This window comes from Puccinia triticina, chromosome 14A (genome assembly GCF_026914185.1).
Source record: "Puccinia triticina chromosome 14A, complete sequence".
Classification (NCBI taxonomy): Eukaryota; Fungi; Basidiomycota; class Pucciniomycetes; order Pucciniales; family Pucciniaceae; genus Puccinia; species Puccinia triticina.
In genome coordinates this window covers 4,967,062-4,980,246 of record NC_070571.1, presented here as the reverse complement: position 1 = coordinate 4,980,246, position 13,185 = coordinate 4,967,062, and the positions used below count along the sequence as shown (strand labels likewise).

The window sequence follows — 13,185 nt, the reverse complement described above, 5'->3', positions numbered from 1 at the left end:
ACTTCGACTGGAAATTGATTCCTCTCCAGATGTGAGATTGGATTTTGACTCTCTTCTTGGCCATGTGAACATCTTCATGGTGATAATATCGCGCCATGTGAGCTACATTCTTTTTGTTAACTTGACAAAGCATAACACCTTCCTCTCCCCGGTCAGCAGGCTCCAAGAATCCTTGATCAGAAAACTTCCATTCTGTCTATTGATATGTGCTTTCTAGCAGGTTGTTGCACGTGTGCAGATTCCTGTTGCTCAAAAGAGGATGTTGTCAATTAAGAGTGTTTGAGTACCGTCGTCAGTTTTGATTACAACAATCTGATGACCTGCTTTATTCTTGATGAAGGTTGGATCAAAGCCAAGTTGCTTCTCATTGCACGTTAAGAAGTATAAGAAGATATCAAAAAACATTTTCAAGTGTTTTTTGTCCGCTTTGAGGTCAAGCAATTCGGAACCAATTGCTCTGGATCTATCAAACTGTCAGAGCTGTAGACAGGTTCTGCACAGAGTAAGCCCAACAACAAAACTTTGGGTTGGCTGAAATTTGAAGACCTTGTAGACATATTTGGCTAAACAGATGTAAGCATTGTTGGCATCTGATTTGTGACTCTTAAGCTTGAAAGGGACTAGCACATTTTTAATGGAATTTTTGGTGTTGATGCTCCGGGACGTGATTGGGCCGTCCACCATGTGTTGCCCATCAACACCCATCAAAGGCTTGGTAGGAGCAGTCTGCCAAGTACGAGAATTCTGAATGGTTGACTCTTGCTTCTCCAACTGGGCAAAGAATGTATTGATCCAGTTCCACATACAAGTCTTTGACCTGTCGTGAAATTTGTCTGCACACTTTTCTTCAATAAAACTTTTGTGGGGAGTGAGGCGCAAATCAAGAGGCATGAATTACTTGTTTGTGAAGTGCTCAAACAAACCTGGGACATTTGTGTACATTAAGTTGCTCAGTTCACGTTTTAACAGATGAAGAAATTCATCAATCTGGCCCAAGGAATTGGTGAGGCCGGGTGTGGTGCCGGTCCCATCCGGGGTTGATCGGACATTTAAATATGTTGGGGGATCGGTCATTTGGGGACTGGGGTTTGGGGTGCTGGCAAAGTTTTCTTCAATGAGATCATGCATCTCTTCATTGGATTGGGTTTTTCCGTTGAGGATGAGCGCGACAAGAGGCTCTAAAGGTGTGAAGTGATGTTCTTGGTCAAGGGAAATAATTTTCACTATTGCCAAGTTAAGCCGTCTATGGGAATCCAATGACATGATTATCATAAGAGATTGGTTGTATTCCAGGATTTCTGTAATATGCTAAGTTATTACATTGGTTGATGATTGAGTGCTTGGCTTGCTTACCGCTGCGTTCACGACTGAAGAAATCTGAAACGGTGTTGATCCCTTGTAAAGTGAGACTGTTGCGCAGACGGTGGTGAAGCAATCCTTGTTTGTTGGCGGACTGAGCCATCTTGCTGGAGTTGATAGGAGTAGTGGTTTGTGTAAATACATAAATATATGCACATGGTCAAACTTATCTAAGTCCCTCAATTGGAGGCGCGCAAGCGCTGTTGCAAAGGAACCCTCCAAAGGAGGGACTTACACCCTACCTCGCAAAACAGTAGGCAGCAGAAGGGTGTTTTGCACATTTTGTTATGTCTTGTCCTGTAGCAGCTACACAAATGTACTTGAGTCCAAGTGAGCTACCCCAAAAGATGTGCAAGAAGCATGGCTGTCTGCTCACATTTTTTTATATATTTTCAACACCCAAACCTGATTTATAAATAATTATCCAACACAAGACATCTGACTGCCTTCTTGCAAGTGCTAGCAGTTGTTTTAGTGCATGTTTTTCTGAAACCTGACAGCTGAACACCACCTTCTTGATAATCACACGCATTGGGTTGCACATTTGTATTGGTCTGTCAGACTCAAGGGATGTTGTACATAAGACCATCTTTGGCATGTGTCAAAGTATGGATTTACCCAAGGACCTGTGTTAAGAGCGCTCACAAATCCCTGATTTCCCTTTTCAGATTCAAAAGTGGAAATAGAGCACCACTGCCTCAGGGAGGTGGCAGGTGGAAGGGCAGATGTATGTAGGCGGACAATTCTGTCTGCCCAGATTTCCAATGGCTTTTACTTGAGTCGAGATATCAAGAGTTGAATTTTTTGAAAATTTTCCTCAGCCAAATGGGATTTCTGCTGCGTACTGTTTTGCGAGGTAGGGCATAAGCTAGCTTAACTAAGCCTCTCAAATGGAGGGTCCGGGGGACCCCGCCTGGAGGGCTCGCCGTAGGAGAGGCTTATGAATAATGTCTGCAGGCTGGCAGACAAAGGAAGGATTTTCAATCCTAAAAACACAAAAACAAAATTTAAAATTCACCAAAATATGTACAAGAAAAACTGAATAGACAGTTTTCTTGGCAGTGCTGATGGGCACCCTCCCCCAAGTTTTTCAGGCATAAACTCCAAAACTGATTGAAGGAATCCGTTTTGGAGGTCAAAGGAATCCTGGAGGATATTCCATTGCACTGAAGATCCTATTATAATATGCACAATTGAATATCCTATCTGCAACAATTGAGTGGCTACAGGTGTAGGATCTGCAGATATCTGCAGGCTTGTGAATCCAATATCCACAAGGCATGATGGTTGTAATTCCTTGGTTTACATTTCTTTGTGTTTTTTTATTTTTAAAACATTAGTACAGAAAAAATGATAAGGATTGAGGAGATGAGACCAGCGCCATTTGAAAGCTGAGATTGAGAAGTGTAAATTGGCTCTGGGGCAGGTCCACTGGAGCTGAGGGGGAGGCTGGGTGATGCTAAGTATTTTTCCTCCAGCCATTCATGATTTCTTTCTCAGCCAAAATTTTGACTTTGTGCACAAGTCCCTCCCTGCGGGAGTGGCCGCTTCGCGGCCAGCCACAGCGAGCCTCCCACCAGGGGGGACTTGTGTCAAGTTAGGGTCCCTCCTTCGGAGGGTCGCCTCGCGCGCCTCCGATCGAGGGACTTAGCTAAGTTTGGCACATGGTGCCCAATACCGACCCAGCAACCCGAAACACACCCAACACACCTCCAACCGACCACCCGACGATGGCCAAAGTAAGATTCCCTCCTAATCTCCTCATATTCACAGCTGGGAGATTGACATCTCAACATTGATGGACTCTCATCACTGTCGGCAGTCAAACATTCCATCACAAAATCAAGACGATCAAGCCACGAAGAATGAACGCGACCGCTTTCGTTTACTTCACCGGAATCTTCGAAATTGTGAACAGTCCTTCAATGATTTTCTCAAAGCTGTTGGATGTAAGTGATTCCTTTCAGGTCACCACAAGCTTCCTGACACCCACTGACACGCTATACGAGTTCTCAAGTGGAAAAGGTGCGACAATACAACGACGAAGTTTTCCAAGCAGTTCCTCCCGCCAGCAATAAACTTTTCGGCCTGTCATGGGTAAATTTCATTAATGTGGGAAATTTTGAAAGACTGCAGGAGAGCCTCATAGACCCTGGTGGACACAAGAAAAAAAAGGGAAAAAAGGAAAAACTGAAACTCATCCGGTGTGCTTACTTGCTGCGGTTCCCGGCCGATACCAACTATCTTAAAATGGGGGTCAAAGACATGCTTGCTCAACTTCAGAAACCTGGTTCCACCACTCCAGCTCAAGATGTAACTGCCCGAGTTGAAGATATCGACTGGTCTACAGACGTCGTCCAGGAAGGTTTCTCCGTAAAATACGAGCGGTACGATCTTATCGTTATGCCATGCTTGGAAACCCTTCAAAACTTTGCATATCAATGGAAAAGAAGTGAATTCCAGGCACCCTACACTTCGATCGTTGGCCCGACAATGAGCGGCAAAACTCGATTGCTCATGGAGCTGGCTCACCACACATGCGTGGTGTATATCTGTCTCCGGCCTGCCGACTCCACCGACCAGCCCCCTCGTTCCGAACTTGCTCAGGACATGGTCCCACGGGTGGAACAGAAGAAGGACATGAATATCCTCTATCTCAGCTTTTTGACTGCCATTTTCAACACGGTGACTAAATTCTTTTCAAATAAGAAAACTGCTGCTCAACCCGTGGTAAAGCAATTGCAAGAATGGACTAATTACAGCTTTCAAAAGAACAACACACCGAAAACGAAATTCAATGCTAGTGTAAGGAACGGGATGCGAGCGATGAAAGAGAAGGACGCGAAGAGCCTGACTTGTTCCTTGAAGGATGCTGCAATGCGAATGAGCGAAAGTATTCAATGCATCCAACACGGACATCTGAAGGTACTAATAGCGATAGATGAGCCCAGCAATTTGATGGATCCAATAGACAAGAATCATGATGTCTCATACTTTTGCTTGTTTCGCCGGGCTTTATCCGAGATACCCGCCGAAAAGGGAATCTTTAGCGTCTTCACTGATACAACTTCAAAGGTGGCCAACTTCAGTCCGTCGTCAACAGAAGACCCAAGTGCCAGGGGCCACCAATTGGGCTACGAATTGTTTGCGCCGATCTACAAAATATCAACGCTTGACCTGTTTGTCGATGATGTCAACAAACCACCAAAAAATTGGCGTGAGCTGGAATCGCCCGCTCGGCTCTTCAACTATGGTTGCCCATTTTACGGGTTATATTTCAAAGGCGCAACTGCAAAGGGTACCCCAGATCCCATCGGAAAGACGGCGATGATTGCTGGGGCAAAACTACTGGGCCTGTCTAGACCCCCTACTCTTCAAGAATTGACCCCGGCGCGATGCTTTGCCTTGCTGGGCTCTATGATACAGACCCGGCTAGGCTCACATTCACCCATAAACTCAACACTTGTTTCGAGTCATGCGGCGCACTGTATGTTCATCGACTCAACTCGAGAAATGATCGTCAGCGATTATCCCCCGCAGTTCGTCTATGCGGCAGCGGCCAGCAAATACCTTGTCAAGAAGGACGCGTGTTGGGTCAAATGTATCAAAGAACTTGCTATCGCAGTGCAGGAAGGACTCGTTGCCCTCGGAGATGCTGGCGAAATGGCAACCAGATTAATCTTGATACGTGCTATGCAAAAAACACAGCAGCGTATTGGTAGCGAGGAGGAATCAATCCCAGGCGGAAGTTTGGTTCGATTGGTAGATTTTCTCGAAACCTTAACCGGCAAACCTCGAGAAAACATGTTGAGGGGTCTGCACACGGAACAGAATAGAAACAAATCCCAACTCCTGGATCGTGGGCGCATCTTTTTCAACCATCTCTCCAGGATTGAGTACACGCCCGACGCTAGCAACTTGATGAATTTTTTGTACCAAGGCGTTGCGGTCCAATGTAAGCGGGGGCAGCGTGGGCTTGACAAGCTTTTTACGATTTATCTCGGACCGACACCTGGGGTTGAACCTCCAAAACTAGACCTCAAAAACATCGCCTTTTGTGGTGTTCAAACAAAAAATCAGTCGGGTCCCCTTGAATGGAAGGACAGTTTCAAGTGGAGTAAAAGTTATGCTGAAATTGAAGGGATCAACCCTCTCAATCCGTATCTTATTCTTTTATTCAACTTGAGAGGCAAGCCTGATTCAACCATCACCAATTGGATAAGTCCGTCAGCCACCCTTGACACGACACAAGTTTATTATCAGTTTTTTGGTCTGGAGGAAATTCAGTGTCTAACACCGGAGATGCGCTGGGCGCTAAATCAACTGATTTATGCGATACCAGAAGACTTCCTGAAGATCCACGATAGAGATGATGAGATTACTGAAAAGTGGATCAAACACTCAAGCCTGATCTTCTACTCCAGGAAAAATTGTGAGACGCGGCTATCAGGCAAACGTCGGCGGTTGTCAGCGCATTCGGATGCATCTGTAAGTTTCCCACTCTAATCGAACAAGCTGGCATGAATACCAGCCTCGTTCGAGATACTAATTATCTTCTAATCCGCAGGCCAGAGCAGAAGCTAAATGTATACTACAAAAGCAAGCCGGCCGGGCAAAAATCGACTCATCGGAGCGGAACAACTGGGCGCCCAAGCAAGCCCGTAGGTTTTCTCTTTCATTGAACAGGCCAGCATGAATACCAGACTAGTCAAAATTAATACTCATTATCTTCTTTTCCGCAGAGCACAAGAAGCAACCCAACCATAGAAAGAACCTCAGCGGGAAACCATCAGCCAAGCGGCGCCGGTTGTCAGCGCATTCGGATGCATCTGTGAGTTTCCCACTCTAATCAAACAAGGTGGCATGAATACCAGCCTTGTCCAAGATACTAATTATCTTCTAATCCGCAGGCCAAAGCAGAAGCTAAATGTATACAACATGAAAAGCATGCCGGCCAGGCCAAAATCGACTCGCCGGGGCGGAACAGCCGGGCGCCCAAGCAAGCACGTAGGTTTTCCCTTTCATTGAACAGGCCGGCATGAATACTAGCCTAGTCAAAATCAATACTCATTATCTTCTCTGCAGAGCACAAGCAGAAACTTGAGCATGAAACAATCCTCAGGGGCAAACGATCAGCCAAACGGCGCAAAGTCAAGTGAACCTGTAATTGCTATCTTCTGTTGAACAGCCTGGTATGAATAACAGCTTAGAAAAAACCAAATTCTCATGGACTTCTACTTTGCAGGATAAATCGTGAACTGCGAGCAAAAATATGTATTACACCCCTATTTTGTTTTCATTGAACTCATTGGCTCTCTTCATTCATCCAACCCAAAGTAACCCGTTCTCTCATTTGATTTCATTACCTATTATCTACTTGTTCTGGACCCATTGTCTCTTCCCCCAAGAGATCATCTGGGACAATACCATCAACCATCATGATCATCAGAGTAATAATATTAGTATCAATACAAGCATTTCCAATCATAAACCTCCAGCCGGATGCTTTTATAATGAGCAGGATCCGAGAAAACTTGCAGTGACCGCCGGGATTCATGGCTCCTCAGCGGATCAGGCCATAAAGATAACCAAACAAGCTTGTGCGCGTTTGATCCTGCTGCAGCTTCAGCTGACTCCCAAACTCCCGCCACTTCTGGGACTGTGCGCACAGCGGGGGACACCTTATTGGAGATAAAGATAAAGAAGAAAAAAGATAAAAGATAAATCGTATTCCAAGCTCCCAGCTTTGGGAAAAGCCGCCGCATCCACGACAGCAGCTGTCACTCAGACATTTTGTGACGTTGACAGCCTCAAGGAAGTCCAAGCAGACATCTCCAACCTTGTGCCTGGTCCTAGTCAGAAGGCTGCTGAGAAGCTAACTTAGCTAATTCCCTCCTCCTTGGGGGAGCAAAGCAACCCCCAAAGGACGGACTTACGCGCTATGTTGACCCCGTGGCCTGAGAGAATTTCAACTTTTGGTGGGCACTTTTTTATAGGGAGTTTCAAAATCAACTCCCAAAAATTTAAATTGACTCCCAAATGTTGTGGACGTCCCAAAGACCTGAATTTGACGTCCGCCTTGGGTTGCCAGGACCCAAAATTGGTCCGGAAATATTTTGGGAGTTGGAAAATTAATTCGGCTATCCAGGATGGAAGTCAGAGAATTAATTCCACTATCCAGAATGGGAGTCAGAATTTTAATTCCACAAAAAATGCTGAAAATTAAAGAAAAAACTATACCTCCTCACTGGGGTGCCCAAATCCCCCCAAAATTTTACAGCAGTCAGAAAGTGCTCTTAAGAGCACATGGTGAACTGCAGGGCATTAGCACCCCCAGGAAATGGGTGTGCTACTGTGGGTCTAATTTGGGGGATTTCCTACTAAGGAAATCTGCCAAAGCATTAGCAACGGTGCCCCAAAGCCCCCAAAAATTTTACAGTGTGCAGCATGACCTCTGAAAAGCACCTTGTGAGCTTCTTGGCAGTAGCACACCCCAGGAAATTCTTGTGTAACTGGGGGTCTAATTTGGTGGATTTCCTACTAAGGATACACTGACAGCATAATTGGCTGGGTTGAGGTTATCCCAGTTAAACTGGGATGAACTCAGCCAATTTAAACTTGGTTGATCTCAACTGATGAAATATAAATCCAAGGTCCCCCCCTTGGTTTTATATTTCATTGGATAAGATCAACCCATTTTAAATTGGTTGAGTGCATCCCAGTTAAACTGGGATGACTTCATCCCAGCCAAATATGCTGGCAGTGATCTCTGCCAGAACCTTATCTATGGTTCTGAAAAGTGCACCAAATTGTGAAGTTAAATACTCTGTACCCAAATAGTTAGCTGAAATGCATTAACCCACCAACAGAGATAATTTTGAGGCAGCTGGGGCTTTTGGTCATATCTACTACTAATCATTTCTGCCACAGTTATTAGTCCCTCCCCCACAGTTAATAGTGCCTCTGCCACAGTTATTAGTCCCTATGAAACAGTTATTAGTCCCCCTGCCACACTCATCAGTCCCCCTGCCACACTTATCAGTCCCCCTGCCACAGTTATCAGTCCCTCCAAGTCTCTCCGCCTATTAACTGTGGCAGAGGGACTAATAACTGTGGCAGAGGGACTAATAACTGTGGCAGAGGGACTAATAAATGTGGTGGAGGCACAATCAACTGTGGTGGAGGCAATTAGTAGTAGATATGACCAAAGTCTCCAGCTGCCTCAAAATTATTTCTGTTGGTGGTTTAATGCCTTGCAGCTAGCTATTTTGGTAAAGAGTATTTAACTTGATGATCCAAAATTGTTGGAGTTTTCAGCACTGATATGTAGCTAAGGTTCTGGCGGGTATCTTTAGTAGGAAATCACCCAAGTTAGACCCCCAGTTGCACATGAATTTCCTGGGGTGTGCTACTGCCAAGAAGCTCACAAGGTGCTTTTCAGAGGTGAGGGGTGCGCGTGCGCGTGCTGAGAATTAGCGTTTTTTTTGGGAAGGTACCCGGGCCGCACCTGTGGCGGGTACCCGGGCATCAAGTGAAATCTTTAGCACTGACACCAATCATGGCAGACACACAGTGAACTTCACATGGCTTGTTCTCATTTGGCTGTCAGGAATCTCAGGTCTGTAGACCCCTCTGCACAGTCATCGCACGCACACATGGCATCTATGTGTTGTCTGCACATATGAAAGTTGGCTCAATTCACGACTCGTTTGGGCAGGCGGTGTGTCCAATAATGGAAATGAAAGCAGAATGGTATGGTTAACATTACAAGAAGCCGGCGACAATGAATCAATTAATATCTACATCGAGCAAAAGAAAGAAGAACGAGAAGAAGCGCATTGGACCGGATGGATTGCAAGAAGATATTGAAAGGAAGAGCGGGGCAACCAACATGAAAAGGAGGGGAAGACGACAAGTGGTACAAATGGTCTCCCCGAAGAGGAGACAGGCGAAAGGCCTAGAGACCTTTGAGTTCGACGGCCAAGGCGAGGACGAGTTTGGAGAACTCGGCCATATCTGAAAAACATATCGCAAGAAGATCAGTTATCAGTGAAAGCTGGCAAGAGGGAGAGAGACAGAAGAGATGGGGCACGCACGGTCGAAGCTGAACTCAGGCTGGTGGATGGTGTCGCCGATGGAATGGATCTTCTGGTTAGAGTCCTCGAAAGGCGACTCGATGGTGAACGCACTGGGCACATTGACGTTGATCCAGCTGGCGTGGTCCGAACATGCGTAGCCGCACTTGGTGTTCGTCCAGCCGATGGCCAGATACTCGTCGATCAACAGTCTCAAATATTCTACATCAAGCACAAACAGAAAATGAGCAAGAAGGGAGAGAGAGAGAGAGAGATGTAAGAAAGAGAGAGGGAGGGGGGGAGATAAGCTTACGAGTGAGAGCAGGGTCGACGAAGTCGGTGACCAGGCCGACGGTGGGCTTAGTGCCTTTCTTAACAAAGGCGGTCATATCGAACTGGACCATGCCAGAGATGTTACGGTTATCCTTTCGATACGCGCGCGCGACTTCCTGGCTGCCGAGGAGGCCGCCCTCTTCAGCGGAGAACCACATGAACTCGAGGGCGCCATGGCCGGCTTTGGGGGCCCAGTTGTGGCGGAGAAGGATGTCGAAGGCCTCCAGGATCGATACCGTCCCCGACCCGTCGTCGTCCGCCCCCGGCGCCGGAAGGAACGGCAGAAGGTTCGTCGAGTCTTGGTGCGCCCCCACTATAAACGTCCCCGCCGTCTCCTCAGCCGCCGTGCCCGCTGCTGGCTCGAACCGCGCGATGATCGTGTTCTGGCCCCACTTGTGTGGGAATTCACTCACCGTGACGTTTGATCTCGACTTGGAGACCAGCGTCCGGATCTCGTTGAGGAGCCACGCTTGGCTCTCTTTTCCAGTCGATGAACGGTAGTATCTGGATGAACCAAGCATTGCCCGCTTGCTAGTGATAATCGTCTTTTCTCCTGCGTCTCAGATGACTGACTAACCGAGTTCTGAAGTCGGTGAATTTCTTCAATCGTTGCTCCATCCGAGAGGTGTGAATGTGGCGAGTAAGACGGGCGAGTTTCTCGGCGCCGTAGGTGATTTTCTTGGGGAAGGAGTCGGCGGGAAGCTTTGGCTGGTTGGTGGTGTGGGGGACGAAGTTGGGGTTGAGCTGCTGGGGGTCGGAGTCGAGGATGAAGGCCTGGGCGTGGATATCGTTCGCGAGCCAGGAGTCGGTGATGTCGACGAACTTGCGGCGGCCGTCCCTGAAGATCAGCAGGGCTTTCTCGCCCTCGGTGGTCCATTCCTGGCGGCCGTCGACCCATCGGATCAGCCGTTTCTCCGGATGGGCTTGGACGTGTGCTGCGAGCTTTTCGAGATGGTCGTCGGCCAGCAGGCTCTCGGATTGTGCGCGGCTGAGGGCGTGGTCTCCGAGGAGCGAGTCGATGGCTGGGGCGCCTGGCTGGCCCAGCTGGAAGTTGAGCTGATTGGTGCTGGCGGGGCTGTATATCATCTGCCCGGCTTCTGCTCGGCTGGGATGGGCTGAGGATAGGAAGAGCAGAGCGACTGCGCCGAGGATGGTCGAGTATCTGAGCATGGTTGTTGGTGTCGGTGGTGGTGGTTTGTGGAGAAAGTGGGTGACGGCAGTGGGGGAGGTGGGATGTTGGTACATATTTAAGGAGGATATTCCCCCGGGGGAGACCCAGCTCCTCCGGGAGCCCGCCCGAGCTCGGATTGTCCAGATCGTCCATCGATTCTTTCAAGACTCGCTGGTTGCTCAGCATCGACAGGAGTGCACACTCCTCTCCATGGCCGGTCCGCTCTGATCGTCGGGCGCGACGTGCTATGTGCCGGCAATCCCCCACCAATCCAACCTTCCTTCAGATTTCCAAACACCAAGATACGGTAGCACCAACCAACAGTTTCCCTGCCCAGCCCAGCTTGCTGCCCTCATGAGTGGGTTCTTCAAGCTGACTATGGAATTGACGGATGAGTTGGATTGATCAACTGAGCGGTTTAGAACTGTGCAAATTTCGTTCTCAACAGCCGGGTGCGCGCGCAGCCCAGTTCTTGTCATGAAGGACTTCCTGTTTTGAGAGGATCAGGAGGAAGAGGAAGAAACACTTGGGGCCTAAAACATATCCAAAAACTGGTTCATACATAAATATGTACATTCTTTCTCATCTTTCCTCAGCTTTCCTCAGTTGTATCCCAGCCGTCTCACAACCATAAATGGCCAACTCTGATTTCAAGCTAGAAAACACCAGCCGTGGGGTAGATGGACAGGGAACATAAATATCTGCTCCATGACCATTCGGGCCCGCTCAGTCTGGCGTTCAAAATCCCTGAGCGGGCTTTCTACACCCTACTATACATCCGATACCCCTTGCCCAATCCGTAATTCCCCTCGATCTCCACTGTGAAGAGACCATGACCGTGGTCAAGAAATCGTTATTTTACGTTGCTCTCCACATGCTGGGGGCCAGTCATCTGTTACTATCTGCTCCGATGGATGCTGCTCCTATGGATATAAGCTTCGGTAACTTGGGTAACTAACGTCTCCTGCTGTATTGTCATTTCTTCATTCTGCATTTTGGCTGACTTGTTCTCGTGAATTTCGGCACGTTCTTGCAGAAGGGCTTACTCGCACCCCTGGCAAATATCGGCGCATTTTTCGACAAGATGGTTTGAATCGTGAACAATCAGCCGGCGAATCAATCAACGATCATACCATGGAGGAGGCAAGCCATGACGGAGTCGGCCGGCTTAATAGCCCATATGAGGCGCAGCTGGGTAACAATCGTGGAGGCTCGAAGCGCAGAGGTAAATCATAATATCCATGTTCTGTTTCCCCTGCAGAAAACTCAAGCATCCCACTGATTAACTCATTTTGTCTCGAGTAGGTGATGGTAGCACCCTGTCAGAAGCGGACAGACGTTATAAATCACAACCCGTGAAGCCAATTCAAGGCGATCCCAATAGCGTGCAAAACATGATTCTTCATGCACTCCGCAATCACTATTCACCAGAAGAGTTCAATACAACTCCAGGTGTCGCCTTGGTAGAAGAGCTGGTCCGAATTTCCAATAACGTAGAGACGCACGGAGGACATATGTCTTTAAAAGACCAAAAATATCTACAATGGAAAATCGATGAGCCGCAACGGACGACCCAACGGTCAGCACGCGGTGGAGCGCCGGAACCGGAATACCCTTATGAAGTTCACGTGGCAATCGACATGTTGTGTGGCAATCTTCAGAAGATAACAAAGTCATGGGAAGAACCCCTTGGAGCCCCCAAACCCCCAGACTCCCCAGAATTCCTAGAAGACCCTTGGGGGCCCGAGGATGAGGAAGACTTTGGGTATTTTCCTGGATCAAAAACTGCTCAATAAACAACAATCACTCAACTAATTAAGTGAAAACAAGTTTTCAAATCAAAGAAGTCGTCAATTCTCAATCAACATCTCATCAATCATTCAGTATCAACCATACCCAAGAACCTTCGTGCTACTCCTTCGTGCTACTTTCTATTATCTGATTCCGATTTTCTCATAGCTATTTTTGCTTTTGGGGTCGGGTTATAAACCTGGCTGTCTCTTTGAATTGTGGCAGTTTCTTTGTTCCCAGGCAGCACTTACTACTGGTGATCTAAAACTGTTAGCCTGGAAGGAAAGCCCTCTAAAGAAGCCTATCACCTGTGAAAGGATTATTTGCAATTGATTTCCAAAGTCAAACCTCCCTCAAATTCAGCATGTCATTAATTAGGCAATATGGAGTCCTCAAATAATGAATGGTTTTTTATTTAGCCTGGGGTAAAATTTATTTAATTGCTGATGTAAATTG

The 13,185-nt window shown here is 47.4% G+C and overlaps 2 protein-coding genes across 2 annotated transcripts; one reads left to right on the top strand and one right to left on the bottom strand.

Moving 5' to 3' along the window:
- Positions 1-3,023: 3,023 nt before the first annotated feature.
- Positions 3,024-3,815, top strand: PtA15_14A450 (uncharacterized protein; the record flags this gene model as incomplete). The annotated part of the gene is made up of 4 exons (XM_053163168.1): positions 3,024-3,098; positions 3,182-3,308; positions 3,377-3,732; positions 3,810-3,815. The coding sequence occupies 4 exons, from the start codon at positions 3,024-3,026 to the stop codon at positions 3,813-3,815; spliced, it is 564 nt and encodes a 187-aa protein (XP_053027121.1).
- Positions 3,816-9,316: 5,501 nt separating this feature from the next.
- Positions 9,317-10,937, bottom strand: PtA15_14A449 (uncharacterized protein; the record flags this gene model as incomplete). Its single annotated transcript, XM_053163166.1, has 4 exons — positions 9,317-9,375; positions 9,456-9,656; positions 9,748-10,271; positions 10,345-10,937. The coding sequence occupies 4 exons, from the start codon at positions 10,935-10,937 to the stop codon at positions 9,317-9,319; spliced, it is 1,377 nt and encodes a 458-aa protein (XP_053027120.1).
- Positions 10,938-13,185: the final 2,248 nt, after the last annotated feature.